Source organism: Pogona vitticeps, chromosome 13 (assembly GCF_051106095.1).
Source record: "Pogona vitticeps strain Pit_001003342236 chromosome 13, PviZW2.1, whole genome shotgun sequence".
Taxonomy (NCBI): domain Eukaryota; kingdom Metazoa; phylum Chordata; class Lepidosauria; order Squamata; family Agamidae; genus Pogona; species Pogona vitticeps.
Genome location: NC_135795.1, coordinates 1501350 through 1523452, shown reverse-complemented (window position 1 = coordinate 1523452; position 22103 = coordinate 1501350). Strand labels below are relative to the sequence as shown.

Below are 22103 nucleotides of genomic sequence, written 5' to 3'. Positions count from 1 at the left end.
AAAAACGGTTAATCTTGGGCAGGGATCAGGGTTTGATTGGGCTGCAGCGCAGTTCCCCTGACGCCCGGTGATCCCCAGGAAATATATTGCACAGAGCCACTCCGTAAGTGGTCCCGGATGTGGTCACACCCCTTAATGCACAAGCTGTGCTTGGTTAGATTTTCCAGCAGACAATGTAGAAGAAATGCTATGATTTACATTGGAGGAATAGTAGGATAGGGGGTTAGAAAAAGACACTCTCAACGTTTGGTGCAAACCTTTATTTTTCCTTTGCCTTCTTCAACATTTCTGGTTGCCTCCGGCTAATACATTACCCAAGGTTTGCTAAGCCCTTTGGTCGACACGACTAGCTCATTGCTCTCAACCTGTCCATCGCTATTGCTTTGTTAAAATCATTTATTGCATGGAGGATCAAACAGTCTCATAACGGGGGGCCCTTCATGCGGTCCCGTGGAGTGGCTGGCCCAGTTTTTGGTTATCCTTAAGCTTCACCACCCTGGGGGTTTAACAGTGGTTCAGAGACAGGAATTAGGCGGGTGGATGGGTTGAAGGCCAGCTGAGGAAGGTTATAACTTGAGTGAGAGAGGAAGGGCTGCCTCTTGAGCCCATTTGCATCTGAGCCCAGAAGTTTTCCATGAATTAGACAGAAACAGCATTCTGAATCTTTGGACCAAACTATAGAAGGCAGCTAACGCGCAATTAGAAAGTGATAAAACCTCACCTCTCTGGAGACAAGCTGGAAAACTGTGTATCATCACCATTAACCGGGAGAAACAAGGCTGATTCTTTGTCTCCTAGTGACCAGCCACTGAACAAAAGGAAGCAAATTAGCGGGACCTCGGGAGAAAGCCTCACATTAAGATAATTAAACTTCCGTTTACAACTCCTTCCAATGGCAAAGCTGGGATTTGCCCCCAAAGCATAAGAAAAACAGGTTCAGCCTTTTACAATGGATACTTGGCATTACTCTCCAACTCGCAAAGTTGTGGCTGCCTCCTGAGATAATTTTCCAGCCTTGCAGCAATAAATGACAATATCTGTCAGCCCTTCCCCTGAAACTGATTTCTGCCTCTGAATGCCCCAGCTATGGTGGTAAAATTGTGCATTTTCACCACCGTTCACAAATCTTACACTCACAAGGCCGATGCACGGACAGTACGTCGGGTCTAGATTAAAACCTCTCTGCCCTGATTTTTAAATATTCCCCATGGTTCCAACCCTGCTTATTCAGAAGATTATACATTTAGCAGTGTGATTTCCAGTGCTGCCCCTCTCCTTGCTTCTAAGCAGGGAGAAACCTGCTTCCTGAAAAGGTTGCTTTATATTTTCTGGGCAATGCTGGATCTTTTATTGCATGTTTCTCACAGAAGACATAATTCCTCTTGTTAACCCTCTGACTTTAGAGCGTAGAGCAGGAAAGGAGAGGAAAGAGTAGGAACCGCTTGAAGATTAGGGGCCAAGTTACTAGTCCCTGTGGCCCAGAAACGACGCTGGGTGGAAGTAACAGCATTTTACTCAAGCTAGAAAAAGAGCTAGGAAAGATTTCATGCCTCCAGTGAGAATCTCTTCAGTTTTATGGCATTTCAATGAGATCTGTTTAATATGGATGTTATTTGCAAAGACAGAACCTAGAGAGAAACGTCAGAGACTCGGTGGCTGCTGAATCTCTCCTGCTTATGTTCCTCTTGGTAAAGGCAACCCAGGTCTTGCACAAAACAACTTCTCGTTTGAGCTGGAATGACCCAAGGGCCGGCTGGAGACAAGGCCGGAGCCCTCGCCCACCTGGAACGGCGCCTCTCGGCCATCAGAGATCAGCAGAACGTTCACTTGTCGAGGCTGTGAACACGCCGAGGCGTTGAGCCGAGAGGACGACGCTCAGCAGTATGGCTTGAAGGTGACGGTTCGGTTCTTTGCGGGCACCGGCGACGTTGGCGAAACGCACCGGACACCTTTGGGGCCGAAAAGACCGCCAGCGGACGCCTCCTCAGGGGGCCTTCACCTCCTCCCTGGGGGGATCCTTTCGGAGTTCCTCGGCCGGCAGCTGAGATTCCCAACCGGGGTGCATGAGGGGCAGAATGAGGTCATCCATATGGGGCATCACCAAAATTTTCTGTTGGGAAAGAGAATGGGAAACGGCGTTAAAAGATCTATCCTGCCAAAGGACGGGCCGGCACAGATCCCTTGAGAAAGTTCATCGGGTAAAAGTGACTTTCTCAGCTGGGGATAGAGAGAGCGAGCAAGTGGTGGTGTTGGCAACGGCTGCCTGGTGGGGCTGGGGGAGCAGAGGAAGGGTCTCCCCAGATGGAAAAGCCACCTGCTACCTCTGGTTATCGACCCCCCCATCTCCTTCCATGGGTGGTCTCAGAACACCTTCTATGCCCACCCCACCCCAGTGGACGTTGGTGGGGATGAATCCACTGTGGTTTTTAGTCCGCTGTTTACATGGGTGGCGCAAGACCATGTGCATCCTTCATAACATCTCCAGCACCTTGGACAGCTCATGTCTTCAAGACATAAGCCGAAGAGTCCTTTAATGTCCGATTTCTCAAACACGCAAGGCCACGCTTTCCGCTCAGTTCTAATCAAAGCTTCCTAGTGTTACCTTTTTTCGATATTGCTCCCAAAGTACTAGGAGCCAAAAAATTATGCCCAAGCTCTTCCTCTAGTGGCTGGCTAGCTGTGCCCTTTGTCTGTCCCCTCCGTGGAGAGATGGGCTGGAGTTTATGGGGCCAGACTTCCAAGGGGGAAGGCAGACTCCCCCACGTTTGGTCTCCAGCATCCAAGCCACGTTCTTTCCTGCAGCCCAGTTGCATTGCTGCCCGTCGGAGTCAGAGGCTGGAGTGACGGATCCGAAGGCTTTGTGCCGTCAAATTGATCGGGACCTTTGCTCACCGCCGCAGACCGAGCCCTCCTGGGCCTGGTTCTCTTTAAAAAGCTGTCTAAGCAAGAAGCTCCCATTCCACTGAAGGGGCAGCTCATTTCCTGGGTGTGTTACCAACTGGGCTAAATCTCCTCTCTGTGCTCAGCTGACCTATTTCCGGGTGCTTCCCCAACACATAACACACACACCCTACCCAGCCATCGGCAAACAGCTACCTGGAACTCGTGCTGAAGCTTCTTCTCGATCCATTCGGTGACATGGATGAAGGTGACCTCCCGCTCTCCCAGCTTCGGGCGGACCTTCAGATCCAGCTGAGGCGGGACCCGGAAGCTGTACCTAAAGACCAGAGAGAAGACGGGTGATCTCCTTCCCCCTCTGGAACCACCATCGTGAATCCATTCCAAATTAATCCAGTCCTAAGGATGACTCCCCCCCCCCAAGATAAAGGATGAACTTGGGTGCAGGGCCTCCCGCTCTGTTCTGCCCTGTTCCTTCTTTCTCCATGAGAAAAAAAACTATTTATGGAGAAGGCTCCCCCAATAAACAGCTTGAAGAAGTTTACTTTGGAGGCCTAGAATCCAGCTAGGATTTTCCACCCATTTCTCGGCAAGCGAACCTCAAAGCAATATACTCAATGGCTCGGTGGAATTATATTCACACATACAGAGGGAGGGAGGAAAGAGAGACCAGGCGAATATAATTACAATGTATTGTAGAGACCTAATATAACTGAAGTCATGGAGATTTAAGCAATGAAGCATAATGTGAACGGCAAAGGGCTAAACCCAGTTCTGAATCCCAGCTGAAAACAGACCCATAGCATCAATGGGATTTATAGAAGGGTTGACTTAACAAGTCCGCTTCGTGGCCAGTGGTCTTGGAATGAACTCCCTCAAGAAGATGTAGCTAGCTTTTGCAGAGGACGCACGCCAGATCTACTGGGTCTTGACCTGGCCCATCACCCATCGGTCCACCGGGAAACCCTCCATAAAACCACGCCAGGTCGGTTCCCTGTCTCGGCTCTTACCAGATCCGATCCGTCGGGGGTGGAGGGATGTTGACCGCCAGCGTGCCCGTCAGTTCTTGCACCTCGACCGTCAGCAGCAGAGGGGTGTTGGAGACCTCCTCCATCTTCTTCTTGATGAACTCGTTCTCCGTGGCCTTCTGGAAGTACTTGGACTTGGCAATCTTGTCCACGAAGCGCAAGATCTTCCGGCTGGTGCTGTTGCCGCCGAGGTGGCTAAGAAGGGCAAAGACGGTGGGCCTCGTGGGTCAACAAAATCACAGCCAGGGGGGAGGGACTTGCCCCAAGTCAAGGTGTGTTTATCACACAGTCCCAAAGCAGCTGCCCCAAACCGGTTAATCGGCAAGTGTGGGCTGAGTTATAACCATTTATTTGAGGAAAGAACCCAGTTTAACCCAGGCATGCCTTCAGCCAGCCTCTTAAGTCTATTAATAGTAAGTTCCTTGGTCGTACTTCTTAATTGTTAGAGCAGTACAACGATGGGACCCTTGACCTTGGGAGGTGGCAAGCGCTCCATCGCTGGTGGCCTTCAAGGGGCAGCTGGGCAACAGATCTGCTTGGATTGGGATCCCTGCCTTGAGCGGGGGGGGGGGTTGGACCCGATGGCCTTAGAGAGACCCCCGCTTCCAACTCCAGGATTCTACGATTCATGAGACCCACTCGTTCATCCCTTTTCCTCCCAAGCCTGGGTCTCAAAAGCTGATGATGACATAACCCAAGAACAGACACAACTCAAACAGCAGCAACAAAGTCAACACCATATTGACACATCATTAATTCTTCCTGCCATGTTAAAACCAATCAAAGCAATAAAATAAAGCATGCATCGATAAAAGGCAAAAAATGCCGGGAGGGTCTCATTTCTGGGCGCCGTCCTTTTTTGTCCCTAACCTTGAGATCACCCGGGGGAGAGGGCTGACCCATCTCTCTGGGTGCAGAAGCGGATGGCCGGCCTCTCCGAGGGGGCCCTAACCGCCAGCCTCTGGCTCAACCGCAAAAGGGATCCAGTGGATTCTGAATGACACCCGGAGAGCCATTTCCCGATGCTTCACGGCTCCTGCCAAAGATTCCAAGCCATGGATGATGGGCTGAGGAATCCTCAAGAGGTGTTTTTTTTGCCTGCCCCCACCCAGAAGGACAGTTCTCAGAGATGCCAGGCAGGAACGAGGCTGGGAAGAAGGAGATGAGGAAAGAGGGGGCACTCCGGCGCGCCCTCGGTGGGCTTTACCTTTCGATTCCAGGGGTGGCGTTCCTCTCCCCAGGGATCCCGGAGGGCTCCACGGTCGGGAGGTCCTCCTCATCGGAGGAGCCAGCGCTGGACGACTCGGCATCACTGTCAGCCAGTAGGACCAAGCGCGCCTTCACTCTGCAAAGAGGGAGAAGCGGAAAGAGGGGTTTGGGGTCCCCCAAGTCCCATGACCCCTCCAGACCTCCAGACCAGAGAAGATGCTCTCCCCACGGCCAGTGCCTGGGACGTCGCAGGCTGTCTGTGTTGTTTATTTCAATCCCCCACATGCAGGGATTAGAGCGAAGCACCCTAGTGACTGTGACCTACATACGGCCTGAGATCAGGAAGGATTTCAGGGCGGTGGGGAGGAAACAGAGCGGGCACCCTTCCCGCGAGGAACAGTGGGTCGAGCAAGCTCCTCTGCTCAAGCACCCCACTGGAGAGGGAAACGGCGCCCTTGGGGGAAGCGGGAGGGTGGTTTGGAGAGCAGACCTACACAAACCGACGACACCACGTTGCAAATGTTGAGAGCACCCTTGCCCGGAACGGAATCTCAACATGACATTCATTAGACCGACTTCAGTCAGCACAGATCATTCCGGTTTAGAAAAACCAACCTTTCCTCCTCCCCAAAATCAGACAGGGAAGATCGGCGGTGGGGTGAGGGGGAATCTAGGGTGGCCAAAATCTCATGAACTATAGATAGGAGCCTCTGCTCATGACCCGAACTCAGCCCCAGGCAGCCGGCTCGAGGTTCACTCAGCCTTCCATCCTTCCGAGGTCTATAAACTGCTCGGATTGAGAGAGGAGGCAACACATCGCCTGCATCACTGAACAGTAAGCCTCCCAGTGAATGCTTACTTCTTCTTCCTTGTCATCTCGAGAATTTAACCTCTGCTGCGCTCTTCAGGGATACAGTAAATCCTTCAGTTAATGCCCCCACCACCAACTCCACAAATCCGTGGAGCTGTCCCATCGGATTTGCCCCCACCCACAAGAGGCAAATGAAAATTGTGGGTTCCTGGGCTGTTGCAATTAAATTACTGATGTACCCAGCGCATGGCATTCATGCTCGGCCGCTTCGGCCCCCGCCTGGATTGCAGGCCCACCCGATATGCAGATGGTCATCTTGAATGGCTGCCAGGGGCTCCTCGTTGCTAAACTACGGGATTTGGAAGGAGAGAGGGGACGCAGGCTGTGGTGAGCTTTTTGTGGGACGAAGCTCTAATCGCTTGTTTACCCTCTGCCTCCATCGCACATGGACAGATACGTACGGGGTGGGGTGGGGGTCCAATCTACATGGAGTGCCCAGGAAGATTAAATCCGAGGGAAATAAATAACACAAAGTGGGATTAGATCCATTATTTGCAAAGCCTATTCATTTCACTTCTCTTCCAGATGCCAAGGTTGCCAACTTATCTAACGCAGCAGCAACCTCCGCCACCTTACCCATCCTGGCCGTTGTCTGTCTTCCTGCCGTCTTCTCCCATGGCTTCTTTGCCCAGCTTGTACAGGTTCATCTTTGTCTCCAGGGTCATCTGCAGCGATCCGTTGTAGGTCACTTCCAGGTCCACCCAAAGCCCTGCAGAGCGGAGGAGGAAAACGTGAGATGCTATGGCTGAACCACAAGGACCAGAGGCCATGCCAGGGAGAACGGTTGGCCAGAGATCCTACCGACTGACCATTTCTCAGATATGCAACTACTTTACAGGAGGTTTAGCGACCGAGGGTCAGCAACGGCCGGACCCGACGCGCTCCAAGATTCCATGAGTTTTCTGCCCTTTGCCTTTATACATAGAGCACAGAGCCCTCCTAGGGTCTACCCTGCTCCATTCTGGCCACCCATCCTGGTCAGAGAAGCAAGGGACCCATGCTTAGTGACAGACCACACACTTTGCATTCAGAAGGTCCCAGGTTCGATTCCTGGTGTCTCCAAGATCTCAGACCACAAGAGATGCCCATCAGATGCCTTCCTGAAAGCTTTTACACGTCCCTTTAAGCCAGAAAGGCTGACGGGTCTCACTCTGTAGATGTTCTACATGCCTGCCCACCCACTGAGGTACGTTAAGTGATCTCACTCATCCCCACGCCGTCTCGACTTACCCCGCTTATCAACGGTCGGGCTCGACGCACTGAGGATTTGAGGGATGGACGTCCCCATGTCCAGTTCGGTGAGCGTGAGCTCGTTCATGAAGTAGGGGAGCTGGAGTGGACCAAAAAGGGGGGGGGGAGAAATCACAAATAAACAGGCAGTCTTAAAATACTCAATGAAGTCCTTGCACTAATGGGACGGTATAGAAATTGAATGCGTGCGTGCGTGAGTGCGTGCATGAGTGCGTGAGTGAGTGCGTGAGTGAGTGAATGAGTGAATAGCCACAAAGAGTCCAAAATTTGCTGGCTGGTCATGATTCATTGGAAATAAAAGTTTACTTTGCTGGACTCCTATGGAGTAAGGACATGACTCAAACTGCTAAGAAGTGTTATCAACCTTTTAACAGAGGATACAGGTAGAGCACTGGTGCTTATTCCTCACCTTGATTCTTCCCAACTTCTTCTGGATCTTGTTTGAAACTTGGTCCACCCAATATTTTTCCCTTAGGAAGTCCCAGAACATCCGCCCCAGCAGCGCATTAACCCACGCCGTGTGGGGCTCGCCGGTGATGTCTGCCTCTCCAGGGAACTGCAAAGAATAAAATGGAGAGCGCATTGCCACGTTTTGAATTTCTAGTAAAATCGCACAATGCAGTAGAAGTAAAGAGACGTCTAGACAAAAATAGCTTCACATTCCCCAAAGAGTCTACCCCGTTTTTTATGAACCGGCACTTAAAAGTCCCAATAACTCACTCTGAGACATCTGTAGGAGAAAGCAAAACAAAAAACATGTTTCACTACTCACAGTTGTGAACAGATCAACAGCAAACAAACAAACTGCTTCAACGGACAGAAGAGAAGGAAAGGAGCCACTCAGCAGAGAGGCGGGGTCTCTTTGAATTCAGAGGTGCAGGGGAATGATTGGTTAGTGACTGATGGATTGACAGTCTCCAGAAAAGTCCCTCCCAGTCACTCAATCTACAAGCAGCATGAGAGATTGTAAAAACTCCAGCTGAGAGAACAGTCCCTGTATCTCAGTGGCTGTTAAGTTGGAGAGCAGGGCCGCCCAGCCACGGGGTCAGTGGCAGGCGGAGGATCTGGAAGGTCACCATTGAAAAAGGCTCAGCTTTGCAATTATGGCTGGTTTAGAATCATTCGACATCTCTCTTTCACCCCGAGCCTCAGGATGAATAAAATAGGACTCTCTCCCCCCCCTGCCCCCGCTCTATCCCCAGCTCCTGTTCAATTCACTGGAAGAAAAGTGTCTTGCAAAGTCAATTCAGGCCATATTTAAAGGACAGAAGATTAAAGTCCTACAAAAAGCTTCATGCAAATCCCTGAATGTCAGAACAAACAGATGGACAGCACTGCTTGGTGCACGTTTGAATCATTCCGGAGTCCCAGAGTTTGTTTCAAAAACTGGGCTTTGAAGAAACTCCGAGATCATCCCAGATTTTAAACTTTGCTCAGGCCTTTTTAAAGGGATCATTAACTCCCAGTTTGGCAACCTGGGACAACGACAACAACCCGGGATAATATGTAAACATTTCCAAGGAAAATCCACTGGGGAGAATTTGCTGGATAAATGCTCTTTTGCTATGGCTTTAACATTTCTGTGCTGCCTTTGACCATCTAACCTTGGTCTGAATCAGGAAAAACTTCTTAACTGTTAGAGCAGTACGACATGGAACCCATTCCTTCGGGAAGTGGGTGAGCGCTCCAACGTTGGAGGCCTTCAAGAGAAAACTGGACCACCCTCTGTCACATCTGCTTTGATCGGGATCCCTGCCTGGAGCAGGGGGTTGGACTTGATGGCCTTCGAGGGTCCTCCCGACTCAGTTATTCAATGATTCTTTGAAAGCTTTCCACAGGGGAAAGCCCTCCACCAGGGACACCGCAAACTCGATGGCATATTTAGCCCAAATTTGAGTACCTTTCCATAACGTCTCATTGAACCCAGGCTTCCTGGATGGAAGAACGCTTTCTCACCTTCTGTGGAGTCGAGCTGCCTGTGGCATTTGGACTCTCGAGTGGGCTGGATCCGTTCGCTGGTGGGACGAGTTGAGACATGTACTTGTCATAACCCAAGAGGAGTTCCTCTCGGACATTCACGATGAGGTCCTTGGGCTTGACTGCCGACGGGAGGTCTTCCGTGCTCCCCCGGCTGCTGCAGTTGCTGTACGTCCCCTTGCTTGAAGGGCTGAGTTGGTTGAAACCTGGCAGTGAGAAAGGATGAGTTGGTCAAGGTTGCCGTCCCGCATTTTCCTAAATTAATCCCACCACCCGTTGTCTCTTTCCATAATTACACCCTGCTTTCCAGAGCTAGGTAAGAGAAAGAATAAAAGGTTCCATTACTTACAATGGAAAAGATCAGATTGCAAACTGACAAACATGACTGCTTTCAACAACAGACTAGTAGGTGGGGAGGCATGCTTAGATCTGCCTGAATAGCAGCAGATACCAATGGGGCCTTTCCTGCCACCTATTTTGCTGTCCTCTACATTTTGGTGTCCTAGCTCTTTCAGAGTTTTTGCAACCTTGCAGGCTGCTTTTAGTAGGTTTGACTAGGAGGGACCTTTTGGGCTGGAGTGCAATCTATCCAGCACTAACCAATCGCTCCTTCCCTGTCTATGAGTTCAAAGAGAACCCCATCTCTCTACAGAGAGCTCTTTCCCTTTCTGCAGTCCTTGGAAGTCTGTTGTTGAAAGCAGCCACGTCCATCAGTTTGCTGTCTGATCTGTTCCACGGTAACAAAACCTTTTGTTCTCTCTCTTACTAATGTGTCCGACTGAATTATTGAGACGGCAAGTGCTAGTTAATGAAAGGGGATGGACTGCTAGGGGGAAAATATTCTGCTCTGTGGATCCCCTGCACTTCTGCTACACAGTTAGAGGACTTTAACCAGAAATTCAAAACTCTGCAACAGGCTCAAAGCCCTGATTACAGTGGGTATACAAGACTGACCAGAAATAGTTTAGTCTAACAGTTTGGCTTAATTTAGCCTTACATAAAAGTTGGGCTAGTGAGTACCCAGAAGTGGTTTAACAGCCCCTTCTTCTGGGGGCACCCTGGGGCTATGTGCAGCTGGCCCAAGGCCACCCAGACTGGCTCTTCTCCTGGGAGACACAGAAGGGAAAGAGACCTACCTCGCTGAGCAATCTAGCCAGCAAATGAACACAATGGGTAAATCTGTGGAGCATCTCTCATCGCTTAAGCTTAATACAGAGCTTGGGGTGGGAAAACGGTGGTGAGAACTAGAATCCATCAAAAGCGCCCCCCCAGCACAAAGGCTAGGGGCTTCTGGGATTTCCCCTGGCTTTTCTCAAAGACGCCTGGGTTCAAAAGCGTCTGACAGAAGCTGGAACCTTGTGCTCCACCGGGGGCCATACGTGCTCGGAGCTCACCTGGATTGGCGTTGTGCTGCAGTCCACCCTCTGCAAGGGACGCCTTCACGAGATGCTGGAACCACTCCTCTTTTTCCCTCCCGGTGCGGCCAAAGAGATAAAGCGTTCTCTCTTGGGACTCGGCCGTTGGGCGCACCAGGGGGGTCTCCGGGCTGGCGCTCTGTCCTTTCTTGGCGCTCCTCCTCTCTTTGAGAGGCTCCGCTTCCTGCCCGCTGTGCCCTTGGCCGTCCGGGTCCATGGGGTCTGGGAAGCGGACGCAGATGGGGTATTTCTTGTTCCACGTCCTTTTCCGGGCCAGCCCACATGGCAACAGGAAGACCTGGAAAAAAAGGGGGTGGATGTGATGACCCACCTCTGTGGTTCGGTCACTGATTCTTCCAAAGCAGATCCCAAAGACCAATCATCCGCTTGTCCTCCATCTCAAGAGGAAGGATGCTGCTCACCTATCCAAGACTTACCTTTGCCCCCTTCAGCTCATAGTGTCGGTGGCTCACAAACGCCACGTCGACAATCACTTCCTCAAACGTGGCCCGCCGGGGAATGTTGCTCTTCGGGTAGGAAAGCTTCAGGCTGGCGTCTTCCAGAGCGACGAAGACCGAATGGCTCAGAGACGGGTGGTAGGTTTCCGGGTCGTAAAAATACATTTCGTTCATCCAGCCCTGCTAAGAAACGTCTCGGCTTAGTGCGGAAAGGCCAGCGGTACGGTGGAATCGGGGACCGTTTAGAAGACGGTCCTTTACTGGCGGTGGGGATTGGAACCGGCCTCTTACCTGAAGCAGGCTGGGTTCTCGGGGCTGCTGACCCAGCGCCGCGGAGGACCACGGATCCCGAGGAGGCGGCCTTTGGCGTGGAGACCGGGGTCGCGTTGGCACCAGCAACAGGATGATCAGGAAGCCCAAAAGGAAGCCACACACCACGCCAAGGCAGAGCCCCGAGATGTAGGGGGGCAACGGGAGGACAAAATAATTGTAGGCCAAGATGGCGATGCAGGCGAGGGCTCGGCAGGGCACCGCACTGCAAGGCTCGGCCGGTTGGAGGGCGCCGAGAGGCCGAAGCGTCCTCCCGTCCTCCGGGACGCCGTCCTGGGCCACCTCCACCACCTGGATGATGTCTCCGTAGGAGCAGATTTCGTAACGGCAGTTTAGAGAAGGTTCCCATTTTGGCTCCGCGAGGGGGGAATTCTCCATTGGACCTTTTCTGGACGACTGGCTGGAAAGGGTCCCGAGTTGGTCCCTATCGGGGCCGAGGCCTTCCGCTTTGGTCTCCGAGAGGGTGGACCCCTTTCCGTGGCCGGAAGGGGAGTCCTGGGGATGGCTGCCGCAAGGCGACGGCTTATGTTTCGGCGACACGTTGTTCTCGTCCCCCATGATTTTGCTGAGCCTCTGGAGGGGCTCCTGCATGGCCTCCGAGAACCGCCGCTTGGTGTCCTCGAACTTGGCTTCCTGGGCCTTGAAGAAGCTGCCTTTGCTTTCGGACGGGGAGGTGTTCGGCGAGGACGGGGCCGTCCGGGAGTCCCCATTCTTGCCCTTGGGCTGGGTGATCTGCCGCCAGAGGTGGACGTTGAGCTTGGAATCCGACTTGGATGGCGTCACCTCGGGCTCCAGGCGGGAGATCTCCGTGGAGATGGACTTGACTAAACTCAACAAGGGTTGAGGCTTGAGAGGGGAGCCCTCGCGCGATTCGATCTCGGTGGAGACCGACTTCACCAAGTTGATGAACGGTTTGGGGCCCTGAGGGTTGATAAGGACGGCAGACCTCTGAGGAGGGAAACTACGTGAATTAAAAACGGGGAGAGAAGCCGGCTCAGGAGGAGACGTGGCTGGGGAAGCCGCCAGCGAGGCGGACTCCTCTGGGTGGACCTGCCCTTTCTTACTCTCCTTGCACCCAGGAAAGTCGCCGGGCGACTCAGCCTCAACCTCTTCCTCCACATCTAAGGGAAAGATCAGTTCACTCCCATGGCCACCCATCCAGTCCTCTTCTTTTCCGGAACCATCTAGGAAACTGGCTAATTTGGGAGACGCTGCATTTCCGTGCTGAGGAGAAGACTCTGTGGCAGAAGGGCCTGCGGTCGGTGGAGGACCATCAGCCATCTTTCACATCTTCACCCGTTGCTGAGCCTATGGGGAGGGGAGAAAGTTAGTGGCTGAAAGGGAGATGGGACCTCCAAACCAAGCCCCAGGAAGTAGCAATATAGACCTCCAGGCCTAAAGAACTTCACAGAAGAATTCAATGACATATGAAACATTTTAAACAACATATAAAGCATTAACCCCGCACCTATGTACTCTGCAGTGGATTTCATGCACGGACATGGGGTTGGTCTAGATGACCTCTGAGTTCACTTTAAGCACTGGGATTCTATCTACATACCTCTCTTCTACCCCATCATCGTGGGCATGGTTTTACTTCAAAGAATCCAGAGATTCTTAGTTTGGTGAGAAATTGCTGATCCTGCCAACCCAGCAGTTCGAAAGCATGCAAATGCAAGTAGATAAATAGGTACCACCTCAGTGAGAAGGTAACAGTGTTCCGTGTCTAGTCGTGCTGGCCACGTGACCATGGAAACTGTCTACGAACAAATGCTGGCTCTATGGCTTGGAAACAGGGATGAGCACTGCGCCCGAGAGTCGGACATGACTGCACTCAATGTCAAGGGGAACCTTTACCTTTACCTGCAGTGTCCAATCTGCTGAAATTTGAGGGTCAAATCATAACAACACAGTGGGCTTTTGCGTGCCTCAGAGGCAGGGGAGGGCAGAGCCAGGAGGGGAATCTCCTCTCCACAATTTGCACTGGGGCTGCTTATGCAGCCAGAAGTCTGCTCCACTCCTTGCATCGTAATGAGGAAGAGAAAGTTTTGCATGAGCGTTGCATTCATACTTCTTGACCCCTGGACACTTTTAACAGCGAGAAAGCAGCAGGCAACGATCACACATTCAGACATGCAACTACAAAGTCTACGAACATAGTTTTCACGCAAGAAAACAAAAGCTGGATTTCTGAAGTAGCAGGTTTTCTACACCTGGCCCACCTTTCCTGCACTCACGTAGAAGCTCAGCACACACAACCCAAATGATACCTACTAAGGATCAGAACGTCAGCTTCTGCAAAGTACTTTCATTTAAAAATACTCCTCCCCAATACAAATTCTTTGTAAAGATTTCTCTCCGGCTTGGGCCACAACTTATTTTTAACTCATTGTATTTTTAAAAAACCCAGTCTAAGGGATTTAAAATTAAAGTGACATTGTGTATGACTCACACTTGCCTAAGGCTAAAATCAATAAAAGACGTGTATTCACAAAACTGACCAAAAACAAAACAAAACCCAAATAATCCAACCGACTAAAAACACTGAAAAATCAGCTCAAACTGTGGTTCCCAAATGCTAGGGACAGATTGTGTTGCTATAGAGATTCATAATCCCCAAACAGGAGGAAGCTTTAGTTTTGGTTTCTGGCATCATTTATTTAAAAGGAATCACTCAATAAAAAAAGTATGGGGGCCATGAGGTCACCCAAAACCCCAGCAGGTTACAGAGGATCTGTTTTGAAAGCCTGGACTTCCATCTCACCCAGTGCCAGGACACAGTGGCTGTGACAGTGTTGGTAGTGATTTTCTATATTTGTATTTGAATCTGCATTTTATTAGGGCCTCCAAGGTGGAGCTCTTTCCTTGATGCCGTGGATCTCCCGCTTTGGGCAACAAAATTATCAGGGACTTTGCTCCTGGCCCATTTTGCTTCCAAGAGGCATTTCTACATTGCAGGCGACTCCTAATTTGCTACAGCGTTGGTGAATGGACCGAAGGGTGTATGTTTTGGAGCATTCAGTATAGCTTGAGTTCCTATGACAGAATTATAGAATCCTGGAGTAATGGAGTTGAAAGGGGCCTCTAAGGCCATCAAGTCCACCCCCCTGCTCAAGGCAGGAATCCCGATCCAAGCAGATCAGACAGAGGGTGGTGTAAATTTCCCTTGAAGGCCTCCAACATTGGAGCGCTCGCCACCTCCCCAGGTCACGAGTTCTAAATTCATACAGCTCTAAGAAGTTTTTCCTGATATTCAGCCTATTCCTGCTGTTACTGCTTTGTTAGCTGATAAAAGAGGTAGGGATCACATCTTTGTAAGCCCATTCCATTTGCAATACTCAGGTCACTAAGAAAACCCCACGGAATCCATGACTATTTCAGTTTTCCAGGGCCTCTCCTCGGCCAACTTTACCTTATGCCTGGTTTAGTGACGCGCCGACCTTCAGCCCATCGTGCAATCTGGACTACAAGATTGTTGCATGGCTTCTACATCTTCCAAAAGCAGCTCCCCCCTCCCCCAGTCCCCTTTTCAAACTTTCAAAAAGGCCAATCAATAGAATCATAAACATGGTCCAGATTTGGAAAGCTTCTTCCATCAAGAAGGGACGCTCTCATCCCTTTGTAGAAACCACCAAAGAGGACTGCGTGGGAAGTGGGATGACAGCAAGCCGGAATTATGCCGAGATAGGAAGAAAAATCGATTAATGGAGGATGGTCTAGGGTTGTGGATACATCTGGCCTGCAGATACCAAAAACAGACTTTCCTGCACAGAGATTCCCTGTAATTAAGTTCCAGAATTCCACTTTTGCAGCCCTGTGTTAGCCAAAGAACAACGTTATTCTCTCCACTCTCCCATGCCCTTCACTCTAGGTAGAAGAAATATCAAAAGACAGGAGCCAGCATCCAGTCACAAAGCTCAACTAGAAGAGACCCCATTCACTCCTTGGGATTATAGACTTTTTATTCTATGGGTTTGTTTATTTATTTATTAAACAAACCTGTAAATTGTATGGATTAATGATGAAAAACTCCTCTGGGTGGTTTACGTCCAAAGTGACGCAAACATAAAATAAAAACAAATCTCAAATAATATACTATGAAACAAACACCACCACCTATAGATCAATTTCGTAAGACTTCACAGCCACATTGGAGGGGGCAGGAAACCGGTTCTGGACTAATTCAGATTTTGTGATTCAGAAGGAGCATTTGTCTGGGCAAATCAGTGCAAATTTGTCAGGTACCTGAGCGAAAATATTTCCAAGCCCTCGGTCTTGTTGCCTGTGTGGATCAGAGCTTCTGATCACAGATTCCCCCCCCCCCTTTTGAATTGCCAGCGAAAGGGTCAGGAATTCCCTCGTCCAATTACCGAAGGCACCTCTTCGGTAAGAGGTAATTGCTGCTTCGTTAGTTCTGTGATTGAAACGTTCTGCTCCACGCTCCCTGATGATGGGATGGTCTGCACGGGCAATGAAGAACTAGGTTTCGCTAGCATGATTCCCCCTCCCCTTCTGCCTAAGGAAAATGGGGAATGGCAGGCCGGCAGGATAGCCTCCCCCATTTCCAAGGATGGCCGACCAGTCTGGGGAGCCCCACAGCCTGGGAGTTGAGGAGGAACTTTGGGGTGACCTTAACAAGGACAGCCCGGAGGCAGAGGAAACATTGTTAGACTCAGAACACAGTAAAGTCAATGAGCAATTAAGACAAAGGAGTTGGAATAGGGGTATCTAACTCAGTGGTCCAACACACACACATGGAACACAGACAGTTCTGGATTCAAATCCCCCAGCAGGTCCAGGTGAGTTTGTAAAATTCCTTCCTGGCCTTCCAGGCAATCACTGCCTAGCATAGTCAACAACCATGGTTTCAAAAGATCAGCCATCTAAGAACTCAGTGTAAGCTACGCTCCATCCTTCAATAACACTGGGGTGGAAGGCACCAGACCCCCATGGAGCTCAAAACCCATGTACAGTATTACTCTTATGCTCCCCAAAATGTAACTAAAACCTCTATCAGAGAAGGAAAACAGAGATGTTTTAATGATCTGTTCTCCTCCCCCTAACAGAGCTGCATGCCTTTATGACCCCCCCTCAACCTGCATCAGCATCCTGATACCCTCCTTCCTGGCCACCTCATGGAACCACCATGCCAGGAGAGGGGGGCAGTTAGACCCCTGCCATCAATAACAGGGGCCATGGTAAGTCCGAGACCTTTCACTTTATGGAGGCAAACAGAAGCACAGTATTTATTGGCTATCCATTTATGTATTGAAATGTTGGTTGGTTGGTTGGTTGGTTGGTTGGTTGGTTGGTTGGTTGGTTGGTTGGTTGGTTGGTTGGTTGGTTGGTTGGTTGGTTGGTTGGTTGATTGATTGATTGATTGATTGATTGATTGATTGATTGATTGATTGATTGGGGGAGTTCCATGTATAACCCAACCCATACTGCTCGGACGCATGCAATTCAAGGGAGATGGGGTTTTCTCTAGTCTCCAGTCTACCAACCAGGAGTTAACCAAGATGTTGGAAAACCGGTTCAGCACCATGGAGAGCTCAGATAAAGAGTTAAAATCAGAGTGGCTCTGACAATTCTCCTGAACCTGGAATCATCCTCAGTCATCCCACACTGAAAATTACTGGCTATCCAAAAAAGAAGAAGGATGAAACAGAGCCGAGCAGGCAACTCTTGTCGGTCCCGTCCCGTGTTCTTGGGTTCTGACCGGCAGCAGCCATCCTGGCTCACCCTCCAGGACCTCAAGCACTGGGGTTTCCCCTTGCACTTAATTTTCTTAATTGGAGACGCTGACGAAAAAGCTCACTTCCAGTAAGGCAGCACCGAAACCACCCTGTTTCCTCAACGTTTCTATAAGGTGCCGATGACCTATAGAACTGGTATCACCCTGGAAAGGTGTGCTCACGACGGCACAAAAAGTAAGGGATGCGCCAGGCGGCTATTCGATCGGCAAAGGTAGCTGCCCACCTTCTTAGCGCAAAGGGCAACGTGCAGAGTTATCAAGGATTTAATGAATGAGTGGGATCTAGAGATTAAGTTGAAAGGAGAGAATTGTTTCAGTGCAATTGTGGCTCTAACGTCCACCCCATGAATGGTATCAGGTAGGGGCAACAGAAGAAGGAGGCCTACATTTCTGAAGACCTCGGTGGCACTTGTGACTTTGCAGTGGCCAAGATTTCCATGGTAAGTATTTGGGGCAGGAGGTGGACTTCTAAAGTATCACAGGAGCAGTGCCGCGAATATTGTGTGCTTTTCAAAACAAGAGGAAGAGATGTCAAAATGCTTTATCAAGAAAGACCAGATTCTAATACCTGAATAAACGGTGCAGGAAAAAACAGTCAGGTGAAGATCCGGGCTTTACAAGATCAATAAAAGCTGAGATCCTTTTATGTTTTCAGGGGGTATGATCTCAGCCTCCTTTTATCATCCTTGCAAACAGTGCCTGTGGTTACTTCTCAGTGACTACAATAAAGAAAGCTAATTTGCAGATTATAAAATGTATAATTAATTCCTGCTAGGACAATCAGATGTTTATAGCCATCAGGGGATTTCCTCTTCTAATGATGTGCTATCTATAACACAGTCCTTTGACCCCGAGCATTTCCAGACCCAGAAAGGACGAAACGAGGGCTGAAGAGGAGAGCTTCCTTTTATCTTAGCTTAGGAGACAGCAGAATGTGCTTTGAGAGGCAGAGAACCAAATTCTGCACCTCTTAAATGAGATGCCCTTGTTGACCCACGTTCTGTCATTTCAACCTCGGCCTTTGAAATGATCTGTTGCTCTTTTCCCTCATCTCTGGGGTGCACACTGGGGAGACATTTTCACTAGGCGCACGTTCTCTGGGCATCTCACCTGCCACAGAGGATAAATTCCACTCTGCGCAGAAAGAGGTGGGCGCTGCAGAAATCTCACAGCAACAAACGGCTGACCTAGTTCAAAATGGCAGCATCCAGGTCCCCCCCCCCCATGGTCTGTCCTGACATGCAGAATTCAGAGCTGGCTGGGCCTGGCTCCGATGGCCTTCACAGGGGCAACATCCTTCAAGATTTTTCCTTTGGGAAATACATAAATGTATAAGTCTGCTCCACCGAGGTCAAACCCTACAACCCACATGGGCCCTCCCGAGAGAGCTAAATAATAAACCTGGGTTCCTTTCCACGGATGAATCTATTAGGATGAAGTTGTTGCCCCACTGATAAGCTGCCCCAGTGATGAGACGGCCGTCCAGTCAGCTTGGAGTACAAAGACCTGTTGAGATTTTTATTATTATTATTTTCTTTTCTCTTCTTCTGGCTGGTCTTTTAGCCCTTTCTTGCCCGTCTTCCTCTCTGCTTTTTGTTTCCTAACTGCCTCCCTCCCTCTGCCTTTCCCCCCATGCATCAGCCGCACCGACGGAGGCGCATAAATAACAGCATCAAACAAGCACATGCATGCGGCCGTCGAGCTGAACCCAGCTATAGGGCCGATATTTTGAACGCTCTCCCCTTGGCTCGTGAGCACGTTGGCTGCAACGGCCCGACTGCAGCGCCGAGGCTGCAGAGAAGCATCAAAATTTGCCGCGAAGACATCAGCCCAGATACGGTTCGTTACGTTCGACGACACTGATGGATGTATTTTGCTCGGCTGAGACCACTCTCGGTGGTCTCCAAGTGTTGATTCCTTTAGCTGTCTCCCAGTTTTTGATACAGCCAGGAATTAAAGCTCTCTCCATTTACTGGGGGGAGGGGGGGGAATGATCTCTAAACAATCTAGGCATGAAGGATATCTGAATAATAATAAGTAATTTAAAATAATTTCCATCCAGCCCTGTATTGAACTTTACAAGGGAATCTCGGGAAGCAAAGTGGCTTAAGGTTTCAAAATCGCTCTGAAATGTACCTCGTGGGGTCAGGAAGAGGTCCGGCGATGAACTGCATAGGATCTGTCCCCTTGGTCGTTCCTCATCTGGAACTCACCTCTTTCACCCACGGACTGGGGCGGACGGGCGGCCGTTTGCCATGCCCAGGGCTTCGTCTGATGGGGTCCCGGTTTTGTGCGAACCTGTGTCTTCTTTCCTTCAGGACGCCGAGCCCTGCGTGGAACAGCTCAGCCGGTCAAGAGAGAAACGCGCATCTCCACTCCTGCCCTCTGGGGTGGACGCGATGGACCGAGGAGGGACGGGCACAATCCAGAGAGAGGACGGTGACCTTGTGGCCCCCGAGCGAGCGATGAGGGCAGGCGGGACATGAACCCAAGCCTCTCCGGCTATGGAATTAACAAAAAGAAGGCCAGGTTTGAGGCTGGAGATTTGTCTTGGAAGGATGTTCGGTCTTCACCGGTGAGAGAGATGACTGCAAGATGCTCATTAAGATTTTCTCTCTCTCTCTCTCTCTCTCTCTCACACACACACACACATTCCACACCTGAGAATCTAAAGAATGAACCCTGCCTCTACCTTTCTACCTACCAAATGGGGATCTACCCATCTCTCTTAGTCCATCTTAATCCTTTAAAAGGAAATCTCCTCTTCTTGTGTTAGATGGACGCAGCGGCTCCTTCTTCCATGGGTCTTCCTTCTGGCTATCTCAGCGTCCACCGGTGGCTTGTGGTCTGAGAGTGGGATGGGGGGGAGCTCACTCTAGCATGTCAGAATAAGGTCCTTTCCTTACCGGTACCCAGAATTATCCACCTATGCTACAACATCCCTGTATCTCTGTTTCTATGCACTGTCACTAACCCAGGAAAAAGGTTGCATTTTTATGGCCCCGAAGGCTCTCTCTCTATGGGGCATCCCCTGTGTTCTCCATATTAAACGCACAGGGAGGCGCAAAAGGCTGGCCTGCTCTCCATCAAGCTCACCGATTTGATTGCCTTCTTTCCTCCTCTTCCTCCTTAGGTATAGGATTGGGACCACCCCTTGCCGCTCAGGACCGGAGCGTCCATTCCCCAGCACTCCCTTTCACATGGACCAGCAGCTGCCGACCTGCAGGATTATCGGCCGGTTGGAGCAAGGGCATCGACGCCGCCCGCCTCTGCTTGCATCACGACGTGATCCGATCCAGATTTAGGCTGAAGGCCAGCCGGTGTGGCCACGGCTAAAGCCATTCCTGCCCTGGCTCCCGGAGCAGCCGCTGGGAGAGGCAGGGGGAAAGAGCCGCAGGCCGGCCAAGCCGAAGAGGGAGCACGCCAGAGATGCGGAGGTGCATCTTTGCCTAGGCTGGTCCTGATGCTGCTGCAGCAACGGAAGGGAGGGGGGAGTGATGCTGAGGAGGCATGCCATGCCCGCCCGTCCCCAACTTGCAGGCCTTCAGCGAGGGGGGGGGCCTGATCCACCCGACCCCCAGGGGAAACTCACACCTGGCAGGGCTGGCAAGCTCTAGGAAAAGAAGAGAAAAAGGCAGTCAGAGGGAAGCTACGGAGGCAACACAAACACACCAGCTGTTCAGAGATGGAACACAGCAAGAGTCTCATCTTGGTTTCTCTGCCATAGATCTATGTACAAAGCTGCATCTTTCGCTGCATCTAAAGAGGCTAAAATTAGACTCGCTCCCCCTCCTCTGTTTCTCCAAGGCTGACCCCCCCTCCCTTTCCCCCATCTTCAGCCCCAGCTCCCCCCTCCCGTCTGCCCATCTCCCAGCCTATGAAGGCCAGCTCTCCACCCCACAAAGCCAAGCTGGCCTATGGTGTTGGAGGGGGGCGTGTGTGGCTTTCTTTGCCTCTTCTCCCTCCCTCTCCTCTTGCCTGGCTCTTGCAAATAGGGGTCAGCCCAGGACAGCAACAACAACCCCCCCCAAGACCCACCTCCTCCCCCTTTACCTGGATGCTCAAGGAACTCTGAGTCGGAGCCCAGGAGAACGTTTCTGGAGGTCTTGGCTGCTGCTCGAGAGGAAAGGAAAGGAACGTGGACCTCCCACCCCCCAACCTTAACCCCCCCCTTGTCCCCCTTACCTTGCAATCCTGCCCAATGCAGGCATGGTCGGTCCCAGCCTTATTGCATCCGTGCAGGTGCTCAGTCAAGGTGAGAGAGGGGGGGGCAGGAACAATCAGGAAGCTTCAGGGCTTGGGCTGGGGAGGAATTTGAACCCAGGACAGCCGGGTCCTGATCTAAAACTTTTAGCACCACGGCAGTAGGAAAAGGCATCCTTGCTCTGGACCTCTTAAAACCTGCGATGACTCAAAATCCCGTTGATGGCACGTGGGGAGGACGGTTCCTGTTCCACGCTGTCCCGTTGCTTCCGACGACCCTTATGAATGCCCCCAAAGGGTCCCCCCCCCAAAAAAATGGTCTTGCCAATGCGAGGCCAGTGGCTTCCTCTACCGGCTCGATCCATCTCGCCCCCAGCCTTCCTCTACTACCCCGACCGCTTTCCACAATCCCCCCCCCCCCAGCGTGGACGGTCTTCTCCTCGGGTCTTCCTTCCCGAGGGTCGGCGCGGGCCCAATACAACGGCGCCTTCATGTGGGGGGTTCCGAGACAACCGCCTCCTCGCGGCTCCCCCGCTTTGCCGACACGCGTGTCGTCCGCGCCGCGTGCGAATGCGAGGACGCGTCTTTCTCTCTCTCTCTCCGTCCGGTAAAGCCGCGGCGGCCTCCGCGCGGGCCGCGCCCGCCTTGTCCGGCAGCGCCCCCTGGCGCCCGGCCCGCTGGTACTGCAGGGCGGAGGACGACCCCGGC

The 22103-nt window shown here is 51.2% G+C and overlaps 1 protein-coding gene across 4 annotated transcripts; it reads right to left on the bottom strand.

Annotated features, from left to right (window-relative positions):
* Positions 1-245: 245 nt before the first annotated feature.
* On the bottom strand, positions 246-21003 carry LOC110090447 (testis-expressed protein 2). 4 transcript variants are annotated; one of them, XM_078381432.1, is made up of 13 exons: positions 20289-21003; positions 19329-19694; positions 11399-12745; positions 11087-11287; positions 10629-10947; positions 9214-9440; positions 7667-7813; positions 7237-7336; positions 6583-6715; positions 5134-5271; positions 3909-4121; positions 3097-3217; positions 246-2110 (listed from the first exon to the last, which is right to left on the bottom strand). In XM_078381432.1, exons 3-13 carry the CDS (start codon positions 12716-12718, stop codon positions 1985-1987), a joined length of 3045 nt encoding a protein of 1014 aa, XP_078237558.1. In that variant the 5' UTR covers positions 12719-12745; positions 19329-19694; positions 20289-21003; the 3' UTR covers positions 246-1984. The 4 variants fall into 4 exon arrangements, with proteins under 4 accessions (XP_078237558.1, XP_078237557.1, XP_078237559.1 ...); XM_078381431.1 differs by having other exon boundaries at positions 19329-21003; XM_078381433.1 differs by having other exon boundaries at positions 19406-21003.
* Between the last annotated feature and the right edge of the window lie 1100 nt (positions 21004-22103).